The 19671-nt window shown below is 54.4% G+C and overlaps 2 protein-coding genes across 10 annotated transcripts in view; both read left to right on the top strand.

Moving 5' to 3' along the window:
• The window catches only part of LIG1 (DNA ligase 1), a 34822-nt gene extending 25770 nt beyond the window's left edge, over positions 1-9052 (top strand). For all 8 annotated transcript variants that reach the window (XM_034672807.1, XM_034672810.1, XM_034672811.1 and 5 more), the window contains 8 exons: positions 149-220; positions 2082-2226; positions 2358-2440; positions 3739-3891; positions 6155-6208; positions 6727-6870; positions 8540-8632; positions 8752-9052. In XM_034672807.1, the coding sequence (XP_034528698.1) occupies positions 149-220; positions 2082-2226; positions 2358-2440; positions 3739-3891; positions 6155-6208; positions 6727-6870; positions 8540-8632; positions 8752-8835 (828 nt within the window). In that variant the 3' untranslated portion in view covers positions 8836-9052. The remainder of the gene's footprint in view (positions 1-148; positions 221-2081; positions 2227-2357; positions 2441-3738; positions 3892-6154; positions 6209-6726; positions 6871-8539; positions 8633-8751) is intronic.
• A 135-nt stretch (positions 9053-9187) lies between these two features.
• CABP5 (calcium binding protein 5) lies at positions 9188-18315 on the top strand. Of its 2 annotated transcripts, XM_002917881.4 has the most exons (6): positions 9188-12394; positions 13763-13793; positions 14322-14465; positions 15340-15449; positions 16824-16971; positions 17931-18315. In XM_002917881.4, the coding sequence occupies exons 1-6, from the start codon at positions 12332-12334 to the stop codon at positions 17954-17956; spliced, it is 522 nt and encodes a 173-aa protein (XP_002917927.1). In that variant the 5' UTR covers positions 9188-12331; the 3' UTR covers positions 17957-18315. The 2 variants fall into 2 exon arrangements, with proteins under 2 accessions (XP_002917927.1, XP_034528706.1); XM_034672815.1 differs by lacking the exon at positions 9188-12394 and having other exon boundaries at positions 13167-13793.
• Positions 18316-19671: the final 1356 nt, after the last annotated feature.

Consider the following 19671-nt stretch of genomic DNA (forward strand, 5'->3'; position numbering starts at 1 on the left):
GCAGCGTTGTCACCCTCAACGGGTGCGTGGCCTATTGGCCGGAGAGAAGGGGAGGTGACAGGCGTCTGCCTGGGGCATGATGGGAGGCTCACTGACCATACCCCCATCACCATCCTCCACCCCCGTTCTCCCTTCTGTCCCAACCCAGGAGGTGGACGCGGCAGAGATCCAGGTGCAGGTGTGTCTGTATGCCTTCGACCTCATCTACCTCAATGGAGAGGTGAGTTCCAGCTGCATGTCTGCGGGCGGATGGGGGCACTGTGTGAGCTTGGGAGCCAGCGGTCTGAATGGCCACACTTGGGCTACGGTTCTCAAAGTGTGGTTCGAGGATCCCCGAGGGTGTCTCCAGGACCCTCTCGGGGGAGTTTGTGAGGCCTTGAATGCAGATGCACACGTGAGAGCCCAGCTCCATTAAAAGCCAGACATTAGGGGCATCTGGGTGGCTCAGTTGATTAAGTGTCTGCGTTCAGCTCAGGTCATGATCCCAGAATCCTGGGATCGAGCCCTGCATCAGGCTCCCTGCTTAGCAGGGAAGTCTGCTTCTCTCTCTCCCTCTGCCTGCCCCCTGCTTGTGTGCGCTCCCGCTTGCTCGCTCTCTCTTTCTCTCTCAAATAAATAAATAAAATCTTAAAAAAAGACAGTAAAGAATTTGCAAAAATGTAAACTAATGCCCCTTTTCTCACTAATTTTTTTTATAATACAGGCACGTTTCATAAAAATATGTTGGGTTCACATATTGGAGTTACTATTTTTAAATGAATTAACAAATGTCAAGAATTTTCACTTCTAATATAGCAAATATTAACATGTGATTTAATAGCTAATACATTATCGTTACCATGGTAAATATCTAGAGATGTAACCCATATACAGAGCAGCTCTCTGGAGTGAGTCCTTGGCACATTTCAAGAGCGTGAGGGGGTCCCAAGACTGGAAAGTTTGCGAACTGCTACTCCAGGGCATGGGTTAAGAATCTGGAGCCAGACCACCTGCCTTCACATTCCAGCTCTCCCTTCCTGGCTGTGTGGCTGCAGATGAGTGACTCAGCCTCTCTGAGTCTCTGTTTCCTTATCACTACTAGGATCAATCACCACCTTTATTCCAGAGTCTTCCCTTAGGAGAGTCTCAGAGCGAATCTAGACTCAGGATGAATGAGTTTGGGGCTGTCGAGACAAATGGGACAAATTGCAGAAATGGGACAGAACAGAAGGAGTGAGTTCTCCATCTCAGGAAGCATCCTACCTCAGCCTGGTGGAGGAGAGCCACGCCTCCCCTGGGGAAGGATGAGTGAGAGCTAGGTGACTTCTTCCCCTCGCCTGCCTGATGGTTTGTAAGAACACGGCTTCCTGCCAGATTCAGCTCTGACTCGGCTTGCGTGATTTCCAGCAGGGCCGTGCCTGACCATCAGAAGTGTGTACAGAACACAAAAGGGTGTGGTTAATCAGATCACAAGGAGTAGATTAGCTTCCAGAAGGTTCGTGAGTCTGTTTTGCAGTATAAGGCAAGCAGTGCCTTCCCACGAGTGGATTCGCTCTCACTCAGGGCTCGGCAGACGAAAGCATACGGGCCCAATCTGTCCGGGCCTTTCTTGTCTGTAAAGAATGTAACCACGCACCCATCCACTTCCTTCTGCCCGACAGCCCTCAGGTGAGCGGTTGCCACAGAGCCCGAGTGGCCCACAGAGCCAAGAATGTTTACCATCTGGTTCTTTGTGGGACAGGGTTGCTGACCCCTGGATTAAAATGGAAAGCAGCCACTCAGAAAGACATTTATGTCGTACCCCTGTGGTCGCCAGCTTCCTTCTGGCTCTGCTCAGCCCGTGTTGAAAAAGGGACCGTAGCCACAATCACACGAGTCCGTTCCAGTCTCCAGCCCGCTTGCTGCTCTTGACCTGCCCTTGAAATCGGTCCTTTCAGTTCTCAAAATCCTTGTGCGGGCATGGGTCCTCCCTGTTCGGCCGTTCTGTCAGGAGCTGCGTGGTGGCTGGTGACGCAGGGCCTCCTGTCTCTCCTGAGCTCGGGCTTCTCCTCCATGGTGATGTCCCTTCCTCTCTCTCTTCCTGCCCTCCCCTCCACCACCAGTCCCTGGTGCGTGAGCCGCTTTCCCGACGCCGGCAGCTGCTCCGGGAGAATTTCGTGGAGACGGAGGGCGAGTTTGTCTTCGCCACCTCCCTGGACACCAAGGACACAGACCAGATTGCCGAGTTCTTGGAGCAGTCTGTGAAAGGTGAGGGGGTCTGGGGCGGGCCGCTGTGTGTGCTCTGCTCTCCCACCCGCCCCAGCCCCCCTGGTTTCACAAGAAGCCTGCGGCTCCAGCCACCTGGCTTCACAAAGGCCCCTCATCCATGTCTCCCTCAGACTCCTGCGAGGGGCTCATGGTGAAAACCCTGGACGTCAATGCCACCTATGAGATTGCCAAGAGATCACACAACTGGCTCAAGGTGAGCCGCCCCGGCCGACCTTCCCACATCCTGCAGTCTTTCCTTCCAGGTTTCCAGTCCCCACCTTGCCCGTTGTGAGTGCAGGAGCCTGTCTCGGCCCCTGCTGCCTCCCAGTCCAGCCAGCCTGGGACCGCCCCTCTGCATGCCCTCGGTGATGGATTCACCAGCAATCAGTTGAGAGCTGCCCTGGCCCGAGCACCTTAGAAACTAGATGAGGTTTCTGTTCTCTGAGCTTGCCCTCTGTGTCGAGTGGGGCTGGTAGGAAGGGAGTCAGCCAGGACATAAACAAGGTGGCGTCAGGGTGACGAGCATTGCGAAGAAAGCAAGTCAAGTCAGGGGCCAGCAACGATCTTAGAGTGCTCTGGTCATGGGGAAAGGCCTCTCTAGAGCTGACGCTTGGGTCGAGACACAGATGATAGGAAAGAGTCAGCCATGTGGGGATCTGGGACAGGGCACCTAGGAGAAGGGGGGGGCAGCTGGTGCAAAGTCCCTGAGGTCGGAACAAGCTTCGCGTGTACAGGGAGCAGGGCGGTTGTGGTGTGAGGTGAGGTCAGGGTGCAGAGCAGGTCTCAGATCACACCATGCCTTGAGGGTCATTGTAAAATATTCTGGGTTTTCCCTTAAGGGTTTTGAGAAGCCAGTGGAGGTTTTAGGCAGGAAGTCCCATTTTGCACAAGAGATCTGGCAGGCCGTTAATGGCGGATGTTTGGGGGTGGAGGGGCAGTGCTGGGCAGAGCAGGAGCCCGCGGGCAGGAGGCTCGCCTGGAGAGGGGCGAGAGGACTGCAGCAGGAGCTGAGCCGGAGTGGAGCCGGCTGGGTTTCCCAGGTGTGTGTTAGCGGACTGTGGTCTTTTCCCCCCAGACCATCAGCAGCTGGGAGGGTATGAGCGTTTCCTGTCTTAGGACACGTTCCCTGCCGCATCCCCAAGGCCGAGCTCCTGCCTGACTCTTAGTTAATGTTTCTGGAACAAATGATGAATGTTCTGCATGTAGAAGGAGTGAGTGGAATATATTTCCATCCGAGGGAAAGGGGGGAACCCAAGGGGGACCCCCAAGGTCTCCTTCTTCCCTGTCCCCGCAGTCCCACCGGCTCTTCCCACTTTGGTCGTCTCTTTCCCATTCACTCTGGAAGTCCAGAAGGCCCTCCTGGGTCCAGCCTTAGCCGGTGGCCGTCCTCCGTCTTCTCTACGGGAGCACTTCTTAGGCTCACCCCAACCCCTGCTCCACCCCCCGATGCTCCTCCAGCAAGGAGGTCCGCACCTTGGCAGCGCCCCCTCACCTCCCCCCTTCCCTCCCCAGCTGAAGAAGGACTACCTCGATGGCGTGGGTGACACCCTGGACCTCGTGGTGATCGGCGCCTACCTGGGCCGTGGCAAGCGGGCCGGCCGCTACGGGGGCTTCCTGCTGGCCGCCTACGACGAGGAGAGTGAGGAGCTCCAGGCCATATGCAAGGTGCCGGGAGGCAGGAGGGAAGTAGATTCCACTCCACCTGGGGGAGCGGGGGTGGGGGCACTGAACCAAGAGGCTCTCATGTCTTGTATAGGATTTTTTTTTCCTAGTTTTTATTTGCTTTTTTCCGATCCTGTAAGTGACTCTTGCTTCACATCGAGAAATGCACTATCATAAAAAGTTGTAAGGAAGCTACATCAGGAATTGAGTTCAGCTGCAGATGACAGTGGCATATGAGAAATTTATTTTTCTCTCCTGTAATGAGAAATCTGAAGTGGGGACAGGCAGCCGGCTCTCCCGATGTCACTGGGAACCCAGGCTTCTCTCCTTGCATAGAGGTTTTGTCATGTGCTTCGGACCTCATCTTCATAGTGTGGCTGCAGGAGCTCCAGCCATCATGGCCATGCATGCTCCAAGCAGCAGGAAGGAGGAAGGTCGTGAGGGATGTGCCACCTGCATCAGCCTCAGGCAGTGAGCAGCTTCTGTGGCTTGGGTCGGAATTTTGCTCCGTGACCCACCCCCATCCACAGGGGTGCTTGGAAAATGTAGTGGTTTTGGTTTTCGTTTAAAGCTATGAACACTGTTGATCCAACAAACGTGAGGCTTTTGCCACAGAAGCAGGTAAACAGTTACACCCACGATTCCAGTGCCTAGAGGTAACCACTAGTAAAATTTGTGGAACTCTCTTATACTTTTACAAAGCTGTGATCTTTGTATTTCAGGAGTTTTTTCCCTCTGCTTTTTCATCTATAAATACTATGTTTTAAATACCGTCAGATGTATTTAAGTAACATAGTGATAAAAAACACTACAGAGCGTTTGCCCTTGTCTTCAGGACTTTTAGAAGTACAACTTGGATGTGTTAAGCTTAAAAATAAAATAGCCTGTTATTTTACCAGCAAAAATGGGTTTATTCAGGGGCGCCTGGGTGGCACAGCGGTTGAGCGTCTGCCTTTGGCTCAGGGCGTGATCCTGGCGTTATGGTATCGAGCCCCACATCGGGCAGCCCCACATGAGCCTGCTTTTTCCTCTCCCATTCCCCCTGCTTGTGTTCCCTCTCTTGCTGGCTGTCTCTGTCTCTGTCGGATAAATAAATAAAATCTTTTTAAAAAAATGGGTTTATTCAGAAATAGCAGAGAATTGCAGTTTGGGATGCGAAAGCTGTGGCGAAACTGTAAGCTCATCCCGCAAGGGAGAGGAATGTGATTTTATGGAGAAGCAGGAGGCAGTGGGAGGGGTTGTTTTGAACAAAAGTCCACTGGAACAAAAGCAGCAGTCCAGGGGGAAGACGGTTCCTCGGGGCTGAGTTGCTGGGGTGGTCACTGTCTCGTAGGAGATCGAAGTCCATCTTTCCTGGTGGGGTCCTGGCACAGACCCTTCCCGCGGGGGCTGCTGCTGCAGGAACCCAGCACGGAAGCTTGGGATGGCTCCTGTGATGGCCGATTCTTCCTGTAACTGACGGTTACGGGGCATCCCTCTACTAGCCTCTGACTCATCGTTAATGACATTGTCCAGAATTTTTCACAAATGCTTGTGGAAAAGAGTTTTCAAAAAGATGTGTGTGCCCCATGTCCTGGACCAGCTCCCTGTGGCTGGACGGTTCCCTCGTGGCCAGCGTTGTTCTTACGAGGAAATCCTCACGGTGCTTATTGGCCCAGGTGACCCGTGACAGAGATGGTTTTAACCATTCGCGAGTCCCGCAGGGCACCAGTCTGGCACCAGCTTGCTCTGTTTACCCAGATCAGTTTTCTGAAAGAGCTCTCTGCCAGAGAAACTACTGAAGGCCCTCAATTCAAAAGGGGCTTTCCGGTGGGCACTTTATATCCGTGGGTCGAAGACGTGCATCTTGCTGCATTTGCTGGCAGCAAATTCTTGTTAGGCTTGACGATGTGGGGAGGGGAGGGAAAAATCTTCGCTGGCGTGAAGATTGGAGAGGACAGCCTGTTCTGGGGCAGGTGGGATGCGGGGGAGCCCAAGGGAGTGACATCAGGGCCAGGCGGATGGAGCAGGAGCGAGGGGAAGGAGTGAGGGCTCAAAGGAGGGGCAGCAGGTGGGCGGGGGAAGGGGGATGCCACTGGGAGAGGTGTTCCCCATCCGGGCTCTGCGCCCAGCACCCCATACCGCTTCCTCCGTGGGTTCTGGTTCGGCTGGAGTAGGGTGGGGGTCTCCTGTAGGCACAAATCTAGGTCCTCGGTGGCAGGGGCGGGGGGGTGGCGAAATGCCCGGCCACAGGCCGCATCTCTGACCTGCGCTGTCCTCCCCGCAGCTCGGAACTGGCTTCAGTGACGAGGAGCTGGAAGAGCATCACCGGAAGCTGCAGGTGCGCGGCATGGCCCACTGTGCGTGCGGGGCTCTGGGCCCTCAGCCCCGTAGGGCCAGGGGCTGGTGGGGCTGGCTCGGGAGCCCCACGTGTGCACGTACAAGCCCCGGCTCTACCAGCTGCTAGCGCGTAACGTGGGTCAGGGAGCCTCTGGCCTCCACTGCGGGGGGACGGGTCATGGGGAGAGCTCTATCGCAGGGGTCCCTGAGTCGGCCCTGAGTGAAGCCCGACGGCTGGGGAAGCCCCTAGTAATTGGGTGTGTTTGTGGCACGGTAACGGGTGTTTCCTGTGTGTTGGCATCTCTATCTGTGACATTCTTTGGTTCTCTCTCTCTCTGTGGCTCTCTGGCTCGTTTCTTCCCTTCATTCCCCCTCATCCCTGCCCACGCTCTTATGTTTAAGGCATCCCTGTGTCACCGTCTATCCCCGTCCCCCATTTTCCTTTCAACCCCCCAATCCCTAGCCTTGACTTTGAGACCCGAGACCCTCTCCTCCTCACGCCACTGCTGTTTTCTGCAGGCCCTGGTGCTACCCACCCCACGCCCCTACGTCCGGGCAGATGGGGCTGTGGCCCCCGACCACTGGCTGGACCCCAGCGCCGTGTGGGAGGTGAAATGTGCCGATCTCTCCCTGTCCCCCATCTACCCTGCTGCCCGCGGCCTGGTGAGTAGGGGGACCTCGGGGCTCCAGGGAGTAGGAGGGACCCGGGGCCCACCTTCCAGATGGGAGATGGGGAGCAGGGGATCGTGGAGCCCTTGCCTGTGCTCCGGGCTGATAGTAACTGGGAAAGCTTGAGGTCACATTTTATTTGGATGTCAGATAATGGGGTCAAAGTCTCAATCAAAAAAAAAAAAAAAAAAAAAAAAAAAAATTCCCCAGGGGAAGANAGAAAGTAAACAGTGAAATTGTTTCCTTTAATACCATAATCTCACATTCGGCTCCTCAATGATTTTTGAAAACACAGGTCTTTGGAGTAAAAGCTTATTAGGACACTTCCTGCTGGGCAGTGATGTCTTTGTCAACCGTAATTCATTTTCACGCTACCAGGTTTTAAAATTCCTGGGCTGATCTCTCTGACCAGTGACTCAGCCCTCAATGCCGGCTAGAGGGTCAGCCCGGCGCTGGGGCAGCTCTCGCTTTCTCCTCCGGAACAGAAATCTTGAGTTAAAAATGTGATTCCTTTGCGATTCCTTCTGACACTTCAAAATCTAGCTAGCATGTGCTTTTCTTTTTTTTTTTTTTTTTTTTTAAAGATTTATTTATTTATTTATTCATTCGACAGAGATAGAGACAGCCAGTGAGAGAGTGAACACAAGCAGAGGGAGTGGGAGAGGAAGAAGCAGGCTCATAGCAGAGGAGCCTGATGTGGGGCTCGACCCCACAACGCCGGGATCACGCCCTGAGCCGAAGGCAGATGCTTAACCGCTGTGCCACCCAGGCGCCCCAGCATGTGCTTTTCTGATTGGGAGTGGACTTCCGTTTAAAGGCAGAACTCATATTTATTTAAATTTTTTTAAGATTTACTTAGTTGAAGGAGAGAGAACGAGTGTGGGTCGGGGAGGGAAGGGCAGAGGGAGAGAATCTCAAGCAGACTCAGTTCTGAGCACAGACCTCCCGACCCCAAGATCATGACCTGAGCTGAAACCAAGAGTTGGCCACTCAGCTGACTGAGCCGGCAGTCAGGGTCCCCTGGGGACAAGTGGCAGGAGCAGCACAGAGTGTCCCTAGCGTACAGCTGAGGAAGTAGAGCCCGGGAGCAGGGGTCATGGGGCGGGGGTCACACAGCCCCTGAGTTGGGAGCTGGGATTTGAACCCTGCTGTCTGGTTCTCGAACCTACGACCTGTCTTTGTTGCCCTGCGTCTCAGCCTTGAGGGTAATAATAGAACAACAGCCTAGATCACTGCTATTTTTCTGGCATTTCTTAAGCACTTACTATGCTCCAGGTACAGTCATAAGCACTTTATTCCCTTATTTAATCTTTTTTTTTAAGATTTTATTTATTTATTTTTTGTGAGAGAGTGTGAGCACGAGTGGGGGAGGGAGGGGCAGAGGGAGAAGCAGACTCCCCGCTGAGCAGGGATCCTGATGCGGGACTCGATCCCAGGACCCCGGGGTCATGACCTGAGCCGAAGGCAGATGCTTCACTGACTGAGCCGCCCAGGCGCCCTCCCTTATTTAATCTTGATGACCCGTTGCTTGGCCCCATTGTATAGATCAGGAAACCGAGGCCAGAGGGGCCGGCGCAGGGAGGAGACCCGGGCTGGGGACCTGCTGCTGTGAGTGGCCCGTGAGCTAGACCAGCAGGGTCTCCCTCCTCGCCCCCTCCCCCAGGTGGATGGTGAGAAGGGGATCTCCCTTCGCTTCCCTCGGTTTATCCGCATCCGTGAAGACAAGAAGCCGGAGGAGGCCACCACCAGTGCCCAGGTGAGGCCTCAGCCGGGGTGGGCTTGCCTGGCCAGACCAGCTTCTCGGTGGCGGATTCTGGAACTGAGGTGGGGAGCCTTGGGGCTTCTGACCACCCGCCCTCTGCCTGCCCTCCTCAGGTGGCCTCGCTGTACAGGAAGCAGAGTCAGATTCAAAACCAGCAGGGCGCGGACTTGGACTCCGACTCGGAAGATTTCTACTAGGCTCCCGCCCTCCCAGGGGCTGGGGCAGGGGCGGCAGAGGTGGGGACACGGGGTGTCCTGTTGCCCAGCAAACCTGGTGTTGCGTCCATGTGGGATTTGCAGTATCACAGGTGTGTGTGTGTGTTTGTGTGTGTGTGTGTGTGTGTGTGGGGATGGGTTAAGCGGGGTCTGGGATTTATTCGCTCATTTTTTTCAATAAATAATTATTGAACACCCAGTGCTGTGTCAGGGTGTGTGCTGGGCTCTGGGTGTACAGCCCCAGGAGCTCCCGCGTGGGTGGCGTGCCAGCACCTTCCCGTAGAATTCTCTGTGGCGCTGGAAACGTCTGCATCCACGCCGGGAAGTAGGACGGCCACCAGCCACAGGCGGCCAGTGCACCCGACAACAGAGACGGTACATATTTTATTTTATTTTCATGAATTTTCCTGTAAGCAGCACATGTGGGTAGTGGCGATGGTAGGGGACAGTGCGGCCTAGACCGTGAACGTTAACTCGGGTAGCCTGCAGCAGGCCTGCCAGGCAGGCAGTGCGGGCCGTCCTGCTACATGGATGCTAGGGACAGAGCAGGGAAGTGGGCACCCAGGCCCACAGTGGGGAGTGCCTGCCGGCACTGGGGTCCTGACCCAGCATCTGGCTCCGGGCCCCATCCTTGTGGGAGACAGTCAGTGCAGTGACCGTGAGAGACCCCCGGCTCTGCCGCCCACCGACTGGGGGCTGCCGATTCTGGGGCCTGAGCCATGAGGTTTGCTCGTCCTTAGATTCCCCAGCCCCGGCACAAGGCCTGGCATGTAGTTGGTGCTTGTTTTCGTGATCAAAAAGGAGACCTGGTTGAGCAGTCCTTCCTGCCTGCCTGCCTTGATTGTGGATGTGATGGTTGGAGCTGGGGCTGCCACCTTGTGATCATGAGGAACAAGCCAGGAGACTCAGGGAAAGTAGCCCTGAACTGGTGACCCAGGGGCCGGCCGCTGTCTAGTGGGCTTTTGGTCATGGGGGTGGGGCAGAGGTGAGGGAATAGTTGAGGTGTGTAACCAAATCCCAGTGTGACTACCATGCTGCGAAACAGCTTTTGTTCCTTACCGCTAAAAGAGTTCCTGACCAACGCAGCTCTGCCTCAAAGGACTAGCAGATTTGCATCCGTATTTATCAAACTCAATGTTTAGGCAAAATAACATTGGTGTTGAGTGTTGCGTGTCTGGGGATGCCCGTGTCTGGCTCTGTACAGCCCCGTGGTTCCCTTAGGCATGGAGCCCCGTCTTCCTGAGGAAAGCGGGGCCAGGGACAGGCTCTTCTTCCCCACGCCCCTGCAAAGCCCGGTGAACACGCTGCCCTGAACAACCTGAGATCCTGGGCTGGGCAGGTATGTCCTCACTCACCAAAGACCTTCACTACAATCCCACTGGATAGGAATTTTTACCCCATTTGACAGGTGGAGACACTGAGGCAAGGGGATGTAAGTTACTTTCCCTAGGCCTGCTTTCTGGGAGATGGAGGGCCAGGATTCGGTCCGGGCGGTCTGTAGGAGGCCCTGTGCCCGGAGTGCCTCTTGTGGGGAGGCTCGTGTGGCCCCTCAAAGGTGTGGAACCTAATCCCACAGGCAGTGACAGTCTGGGAGTGACGAGATCCTGCTGACGGCTGGAGATGCAGATGGTGAAGGGATGAGCCCAGGGCGAGCGGGCGGGGGGGTGGGCAGCTAGAACACCTTCCCCTGGCGAAATGCTTCCAGAACTTGTCGAGACCCGTTGAGGGCAGACAGTGCTTGGAGCTGAGTCCTATGGAGTGTGTGCGGAGCGGGGCAGCAGGGAGGGGGGCAGGAGTGCTCATTCATGATTGCACAGGGATCGAATATATAATTTCGATTTGTCACATTACTGATGATGTTCATTTGAATCATTCGATTAAGATACTGTCTGCTCGGTGTCCCCCCTATAAAGTGTCCTCGGTGTCCTTTGCAATTAGTATATTGTAAGGGGATACCTTGTGCGGTGTGAATAGACATTGTCAAACTTGGCACTTTTTTATTCCTGTGTGTATGGACTCCTGGGTTCCTGTGTTACCCTACACACTCTGTTGTTATGTATTTGGATTTTCAAATTGCCCGTTATGGCCGCTGGAGCTGCTTCGGGCTGACGTCTGTGTTCCTTTGTCATGACCCCACAACCTTGTCCTCGCTTTACGGAACAAGAGGTTTCAGGCTCATCTTAGACCGCTTGTCCTTCTCCAGACGTGGGAGCAGCCCTGTCTCCCAGGACTCAGCTCCCTTTCATGGAGAATGGTATTTAGAATTCAAGCCCCGGTAGCCAGAGACGTCCCTGCTCCTGTGTTGTGTTAACCCAACGACACACGTACCAGCGTCCCCGCGCACACCCGGATGTCTGTTTACTGTTATGTCCCTCTCTGTACTGAAACCCACCAGGACAAACCAGTGCCCCTGATTCTCACCCAGTGCCCCCGATTCTCACCCAGCACGACTCCTCCTTTCCCTCTTTCTGTATCCGTGAGAAACCTGATTTCCCTTTACAGGTCACAGAATCGCTGTATGTAACGCCTCTCCCTTCCCCACTGGCATCCCGCTCGGTGGGGCCGCCCTCCTCACCCTGACCCGGTGCCCACGCCCTACACTGTGCCGCCTCCGCGAGCGGACATCCAGGGGACCTGTGTTAGACACCTTCTCACTCTGCTCCCGCTCCCACAGGGCCCGCCAGGCTCCCCTCCCATGGCGCATCCTCACCTCCCAGGCCCCAACACTCTGGGCCCCGCTGCCCCTCAGTGGGCACCCCCCTCACTCCCACACGCTATTTGAACTCCGGCTCCCCGTCTCAATCCCCTCCCAGCCCCCACCCCCTGGGTAGAGACCCTCATCGCCTTCCCCAGCCCCCTCGCCTGCCAGCAGGGAGGCCTACCTTTGCTCCTCCCCCACCGTACCCTAAATTATTTAGGAAGAAAGGAAGAGATGAGCAGAGGAAGCACACACACCACCCCCTTAATCGCTATGGGTGATCAGTTCCTGAAGTCAGGCTGTCACTGGGCTCTTGTGTCCTGCTTGCTGGCCTGCACTGACCGCAGCTCCCTGAGGCCAGGGGCCATGTCCCCTATATCTTCACATGCTGGGGAGCCAGCAGAGGCCCGGCGTGACGTGAGCACCCTGCAGGCTCGCTGGAATGCGAGTGAATGGGTGCCCTCTGCTCTAATCCCTGGTTTTGAAACTATCCCGTTCTATTCTGGGGATAAAAGGTCAGAGGCTGAGACTGAGGCCCCCTCCACCTCACTGGAGCCAGATGGGGAGGCAGGACCAGCTCTGATCCCTCCCCAACCCTGGGAGAGATTCTGATCCAGCTGTCACAGCTCTCGGACACCAGGACCAAGGGAGAGGCCCAGAGAGGCAGAAAGACTTGCAGAGGAGCGCCAGGGAAGATAAGGAGGCCGAGCCGCCCAGAGGGACCGGAAGGAGGGGAGCCGACTTGAGCCTGCTGCCTGGTGCGCCCTGCCCTGCCCCTCCATGCAGTTTCCCATGGGCCCCGCCTGCATCTTCTTGAGGAAAGGCATCGCTGAGAAACAGCGGGTGAGGTGGCGGACAAGGCAGGAGGATGCCGGGCAGTGCAAAGGGAGCCAGGGTGTGGGGGGAAAGGTGCATGATGGGTGTGAGGGGATGGAGGGCACAGGCGGGGGGCACGTGACCGAGAAGGTAGAATTCGGGGAGCTCAGTGGGCCAGTGAAGTGGGTGAGGGTGAAATCAGAAGTCACCAGCAAAAGGGGGAGAGGGAGGAGACCTACAAATAAATGGGGAACTGGGATGTCCCTGTCGATAACCACCTGTTTCTGTGGACACCCAGAGTGAGGATGGTATGACTCTAGCTGCCACTTAACCAAGGCACTGCTGTGTGCCCAGCCCTGCGCAGAGGGCTTTGCTTTCCTCCTGTCATTTCATTCTCAGGACCACTTAACAAGGTTGGCCAGCATTGTGTTCCCATTTTACAGGTGCAGGGACTGAGGCTGAGTCACAAAGCATTACACAGTTACTGAGTGGCAGGGTCCGTCAGGTCTGTGTGATCCCGGGGGGCTTACTTTTCCTTGTTAGGCTTTCAGATGACCGGAGAAAGAGAGAGAGGGAGGGAGATGGGGGGAGGGGATAAGAAGAAAGAGAAGCTGGGGGAAGGCTCCAAGGATAAAGGGAGAGGCCAGAGGCTGGTGGAGTTCCCCAGGTGGCATGCCTCGTACCCAATGATCATCTTGCCCAGACGCTGAGCACTGGTCCCACGCAAACGGCTTCTAACCCTTGGGAGAAAGAAGGGGGTGGGTGGGGAAAGAATCAAGGGGGTGTAGTGGGAAGAATTTTGACTCAATTCAAATCTCGGTGCTCGCTTCACCTGACCTGGAGGGAGTGATTTAAAGTCTCCCTGCCCTGGGAGGGGCTCTGCCACTTAGGAGCTGTGTGACTTCAGACTGGTTCCTTAACCTCTCTGTTCCTCAGCTACCTCTCAAGTAAGATGGGAATGCTGTTTGGTCCTACCTCCTGGGGTGGTTCTGAGGTTTAAATGAAGTGACCGTGGACACCCAGCACAGAGTTGGCACTCTGAGCACGTTAGCTGTGATGCCAAGCCTTGCTTTCTTGTTCTGGAGAAAGGAGGGGATTGGATGCCCTGGCATCGAAGGCCCCTTGCAGCACAATGGGATGAATGTCTGGTCAGGAAAGGCAGAGGGAGAGAGATCAAGATTCTGGGATGGGAGAGAGGAAATGGGAAGCGATGAGGAAAAGGGCGAGAAGCAGTCAGGGGTGGGAGTCAGGAGGTGGGAGAAGGAAGAGGAGGGGGGGTGTAGGAGAGACAGGGAAGGGAAGGGGTCGCTAGGAGGAGGGAGGGGACATGTTTGGAGAAGTAGATATTGGAGCCCTGACCCTCTCCAAACTTCTTGTCCCTGCATTCCTTTCCAGGAAAGACCCCTGGGACAGGATGAGATCGAAGGTAACCTCTGTCCCCAAATGCCTCCTCATTGTCACCCACCACTGGGCTGCTCTCTGCGCATCTCAGGGTAGACCCTTCCCACGAAAGCTTCTCACCCCTCTCTCTTCCCACTCAGCTGTGATTTTGTGGAACCCCTTCTCGTGGTCGCTTCAGGTCCTCCCAAAGTGTACAGAAGGCATGCCCATCCCTAAGTGTCTCAGAGACCCAGGAGGGACACGGGCATGAATTTTAAGATGAATCAAAAACTGTTGGTTTTTCTTTGGGTGGTTTGGAAGTTTCCCATAATTTCACCCCACAATTTGGAGGACCGCTGTGCCTTCGCTTTGCGGTCTCACGGATCATTCCTCTCACACGTTGCAATCTCCATCCACATTTCATACGTGATTCCTTTGGGAAATTCTGGTTTTCAAAGATGTCTTCTCCTTTGCGGAGTCTCTAGTTGGTGCTTCCCTGACGGTTTCAAGGGATGCCGGTCTTTCCCATGGGCTGTTTCATGTTCCCCCAAAGTCCTTCCCTCTTAACTTCCAGAGCTTCGGGAAGCATTTCTTGAGTTCGACAAGGACAAAGATGGTTTCATCTCCTGTAAGGATCTGGGGAATCTCATGAGGACGATGGGTTACATGCCCACCGAGATGGAGCTGACTGAACTGGGCCAGCAAATTCACATGAACTGTGAGGCCGGGCCGGGGAGAACCGCTGGGGGTGGGGGTGGGCAATGGTGGAAGGTGGAGGGATGGGGAGGCTGAGCCGGAGAGAAGGAAGAGGGTAGGGGCCACTAGGAGTCTAGAACCAACACTTCAGGCTGGACTCAGGGAGGCAGCGTTTGAAGTGGATAAAAGGGTGACTCTTCGAGGCAGATCTGGGTCCAAGACCCACTTCTATCATTTACTGATTATGGTGCTTTTGAAACGTGGAGTCAGCTCCCCCTCTTGAGTCTCGGCTTCCCCATCTGTCAGGCGGAGACCATGTCACCTCTCGTGGGATTGTGATAAAGGAGCTGACGCAGGTCAGGCTTTGCCCGCAGTGAACGGTGATCGATGGGGAGGTCACTACCATGACCACCGAGATGCATCGGTGGAGGGCAAGACTGGAACCGCATTTGCCGCTGGAAACAAACTTGGGGTGCATTTCAGACCTCATTTCGAGAAGGAAGCCAGGACAAAATTGCTCTAGGGTTTGCTTCTGGGCGTGCCACAGAGTAAACAAGGTCGAGCACGGATGGGATCCTCTTCCTATCTGGAAATGATTTGGCTCCCACTGAATTCACGCTCCCCCTTCTACAGACCAACAGATGAGCGAATGTAGGTCTGAACCAGTTAAGAGATTTGCCCAAGGTCACAGGGACAGCTAGTGACTTCCTCCCCACGCACCTGGTCCACCCCGGTTGGGATTAGAGGGGCCCTGGGGCCCGTGTTGGCCGAGAGGGAAAGCTCTTGGAAGGCAGAGAGATCGGAGCCTTGAACAGACCTTGAACGGGTCCAGCGAGGTCATGGGGGGGGCAGTTGGTTACGTGGAATCTCACTAAACCTGTCTCTTCCGTCCACAGTGGGTGGCCGTGTCGACTTTGATGATTTTGTGGAGCTGATGACCCCCAAACTGCTGGCCGAAACGGCAGGGATGATTGGCGTCCAGGAGATGAGAGATGCCTTCAAGGAAGTGAGTTAAGACGTTCATGGTGTTGGTGTTTGAAGGAAACCCCAGAGGTCTGCAATTGGTCTTCAAGTGTGGACAGAACCCCCCAAACCAAGTTTTTTGGAAACTATAATGGGATTTATAGGAAAGGAAAATGACGTCTTCTGAACACTTGCGAGGCACGAGGCCCTCTACACGTGCTCTCTGGTCTGATCATCATAAAAACAGGAGGGGTAAGCTGCCACTTACCCCAGTTATGCATACGAGGACATTGAAGCTCATGGAACTTACAGATCTTACCCGAGGTCCTGCCATCCCCAGAGCACATGTTAGGCCCTCCAATCTCCGTGCCTGTAATGGGAAGAAGGAATCCAATAATTTGAGATCCCAGAGGGGAATGCAAAGACATCTGGTTTAACCCACTTGTAGAGATGCTTAAAAAAGAGACCCAGGGAGGGCGAGGGACTTGCCGAGATTGACTTTCATCCCCTAATAAAATGCGTTCCTCAGGGACACCTGGGTGTTTCAGTGGGCTAAGCGTCTGCTCTCAATATATGGCAGGTGTGACTGAGAAACTCATTTTTTTTCATTTTATCAAATTTTGAGTAGTTTCAATTTGATTATTTATTTAATTTTTGTTTACAGTCCACAGAATACAAATTCAATTTGTTTGAATTTAAAAACACACACAGTATTCAGTTACTGGGAAACGCTCCTTTCGGAAAAACTTGGATGTGTGGATCTACCTTTTTTTTTTTTTTTTTAAGATTTTATTTATTTATTTATTTGAGAGAGAGAGCAGGAGCGGGGGCAGGGGAAGGGGCAGAGGGAGAAGCAGAATCCCGGCTCCATGCGGGGCTCCATCCCAGGACCCTGAGATCGTGACCTGAGCCGAAGGCAGATGCTTAACAGACTAGCCACCCAGGCGCCCCTGATTTGTTTTAAATGAACACGAATGTGAGGACCTGATGTGTGGACCATGACGGGAGCCAGAGGACCAATCGGGGGGGGCTGTCATGATAGTCCAGGCAAGAGATGATTGTGGCTTCGGCCAGGTTAGCATCAGCGTGGCTAGAAAAGGATAGTTAGTTGCCCCACCTGCTCAGGACATAGAGTATACGAGACTTTCTTGTAGATTGGTTAAGGGTGTGCAGCATAGAGATTTGAAAACAGTTCATTAATTCAGCCAATTTATCCAGTGCGTACCGTGTGGCAGGCACTGTTTGGGGGCCTGGGCCCAGGGCAGTGAACAATACAGGATGGTGTCGGGGATTGACATGCTGGCGCGCCATGTGCAAAAGGACTTAGCTTAGTTCCTGACCCACAGTAAGTGGTCAGTAAACACCGCTCTTGGGATTGTTGTGCTTGTGGCTGACATCACCCCTCTGCTCTGGTCAGTTTGACACCAATGGAGACGGGGAGATCACCCTCGGGGAGTTGCAGCAGGCCATGCAGAGGCTTCTGGGAGAGCAGCTCACGCCCCGCGAGATCTCGGAGGTTGTGCAGGAGGCCGACATGAACGGAGACGGTACCGTCGACTTTGAAGGTGACATTGCGTGGGGACAGCCGCTGGCAGACGCTTAACCCACTGAGCCACCCAGGTGCCCCGGCAAAAGCTAAATTCTTAATGCAGTAGTCAAGTGCATCCATGGTCTGCCCCCCACCCCCACACTCCGCATTTCAACAACCTCTCTCTGAGTAGCTGTGCTCTGGGGCAGGCTTGGCCCCTGCTCTGTGTCCTCGACATCCTGTTCCTTTCTCCCTGACCTTCCTTCCGCTTCCCGCACCTTTCCTGTCAGTTCATTCTTAGGTCTTATCCATCCCTTGGGAATCGGCACAGCCCAACCTCTTCTAAGAAGCTTCCCTTCATCTTGAGCTGGGTGTGTCAGCCCCTGCTCTGTAGTCCCACAGATGTTTTTCTGCTCCCCTCCCTTCAAAGGGATTCATCACCACAGACCTTGCTGCATTGAGTTGTGTTCGCCTCCCAGGCTGTCAAATCCCGGAGGGTGGTGACGGTGCTCTCTGAACCATCTGCTCTGGCATTCCCAAGAGGGAAGCTTGGTAGATATTTATTGTGTGACCGCAACTTAGTAAATGTTTGCTGGATGCCTGTTGGATCTCGCCAGGCTCAGGTGTGCGGGGGGCATCCCTGGAAATCCAGAAGAGGTAGGAGACAGATCCCCAGGCAGGGGAAGGACAGATTGACCTCAGGACCTGGGTGGGGCCCCGGAGGTCATCTGGCATGGAGTCATGGAGCACAAGTCAGGGGCATCCTACGTTCGTTCCAGGCTTTGCCACTGACCGTCCACCTGACCTCAGGTGCATTGGGCAACCTCACTGGCCTCCGTTTGCCTATCTGTAAAAATGGTATTTACTCCTCCAGGGTTGGCTGAAAAGATGAAATCAGTTAATCATAGTTATTAGTGAACACACACAGTAGGGGCTTGAAAGCGAATGCTGGCTTCTCTTACAAACAGGCCTCTCACCAGGGACTTCTCTTTGCAGAGTTTGTGAAGATGATGTCTCGCTGAGGAGGTTCTGGAAACCCCGTTCACTCCCCACCCGGCCAACGTGGACCAAGCTCTTGCTGAAGACCAGATCCCACCGGGCCCTTCCAGGAGAGAGGGTGGGAGGGTGCGTGGGGACTGGCCCTACAGAGCATGAGTTGAGGCTAGCCCGAAAGTGATCGCTTTGCCTGGATGGCAGGGTGGGGTGAGGGGTACCTCTCTAGAATGAGATTAAGAAGGAAGAGTCTACGTATAGAAATGAGATTGGGGGGGCACCTGGGTGGCACAGCGGTTAAGCGTCTGCCTTCGGCTCAGGGCATGATCCCGGCGTTACGGGATCGAGCCCCACATCAGGATCTTCCGCTATGAGCCTGCTTCTTCCTCTCCCACTCCCCCTGCTTGTGTTCCCTCTCTCGCTGGCTGTCTCTATCTCTGTTGAATAAATAAATAAAATCTTTAAAAAAAAAAAAAAAGAAATGAGATTGGGTATAGGGTTGGTGCCGCTCCCCTAATTCCAAAGGTTAATGACCTCTTTTGACTTCGTGTAATCCCCAATGCCTGTGACCCACCAGAGTCTCATCCCCAGCGTCCTCTTGGGTCCGACTCCCAAAAAACTTCAGCCCGTAGTCCACCCTTCCCCCTTCTTGCTTCCAATCTCCTCAGTTTCTTTCTGTTGGTAAGAGGGAGGCATGCCAATCTTGGGGCTACAAACGGGGTTCCTGATAAGACTGGGCTTGGAAATGGTTAATTAAAGACACTTCCAAAGTGAGCTTAGCCCATTTTATTGATTTCCCGGAAGCTCAGTCTGTTTTTTCCCTCCAGCCTCCTACTTCCTTTTCCTTGTGCAAGATACTCAGGCCACTGAATTAAATCATAAATCTGGATTACTAAGGTTTAGGGCAAGCTGATCCCCGATGGAGGGGGGATTAATCTGCAAAATGTCATCCTGCAAAGAGAAGGGGGGACGGGGAGTTCTCAAATTCTCAGCTCAGCCAGGTGGTGTGGAAACCATTCCTGGACACCGCAGCCCCCCTTGTTGGTCCGCCCTGGGCGCTCCGGGAGATTGCCTCTGTTAGGGGGGATGTTGTGCCAGCCCCCACACCCCGACTCTGACTTGTGCCCTGAAACCGGAGGGTCTGTTCCTCCTCACCTCCATCTGTGGGCAGGACGCTCCAGGAATGCAAGGTCCCCAAAGTACAGGATTTGTGTCCCACCTTCCACCAGGTTTTCAAGCATGGGCTCCCTTGGTGAATGAAATACACCCCCTCCCAGGGAGCTTACATTATGAAGGGAGGCGACAGACACGGAACAAAATACACGAGTAAATATAACCCTAGTTAGTATGGTAGAAGATGGTAAGAGATATGGAGAGAAATGGAGCAGGAAAGTGGTTTAAGGGGTCTGGGAATGAGGAGGAGTCCCGGTTCCATGTAGGGGCATCAGGGATTCTACTGAGCACCAGGGGCATATCCGGGGAAGAGCACTCCCAGCACAGTGTAAGGTGAATGCAAAGGCCCCGAGGCAGGAACGTAGCTGACTGTGTTGGAGGAAGGGCGAGAGGCCGTGGTGGCTGGACAGGGGTAGGTGGTGGACCAGGGGTTAAGCCGTGTACGTTTCGAGGCCAGTCTGAGGACCTTGGAGGATTTTGAGCAGAGGAGTGACATAATCCAGATCGCCTTTTAAAGTATGGCCTCCACCTCCTGCCTCAGCTCCATCTCATTCCATCCAGGTACCTGTCC

The sequence above is a fragment of the Ailuropoda melanoleuca genome, chromosome 12 (genome assembly GCF_002007445.2).
Source record: "Ailuropoda melanoleuca isolate Jingjing chromosome 12, ASM200744v2, whole genome shotgun sequence".
NCBI classification, from domain to species: Eukaryota; Metazoa; Chordata; class Mammalia; order Carnivora; family Ursidae; genus Ailuropoda; species Ailuropoda melanoleuca.

What these genes read in the sequence shown, in the direction of transcription:
- CABP5 (XM_034672815.1), top strand. Translation starts at nt 13,424, where the DNA reads ATGCCAAGCCTTGCTTTCTTGTTCTGGAGAAAGGAGGGGATTGGATGC. An exon ending in CCAGCAAATTCACATGAACT is followed by an intron (nt 14,466 to 15,339) that starts GTGAGGCCGGGC and finishes TTCCGTCCACAG; the next exon opens with TGGGTGGCCGTGTCGACTTT. An exon ending in TGAGAGATGCCTTCAAGGAA is followed by an intron (nt 15,450 to 16,823) that starts GTGAGTTAAGAC and finishes TGCTCTGGTCAG; the next exon opens with TTTGACACCAATGGAGACGG.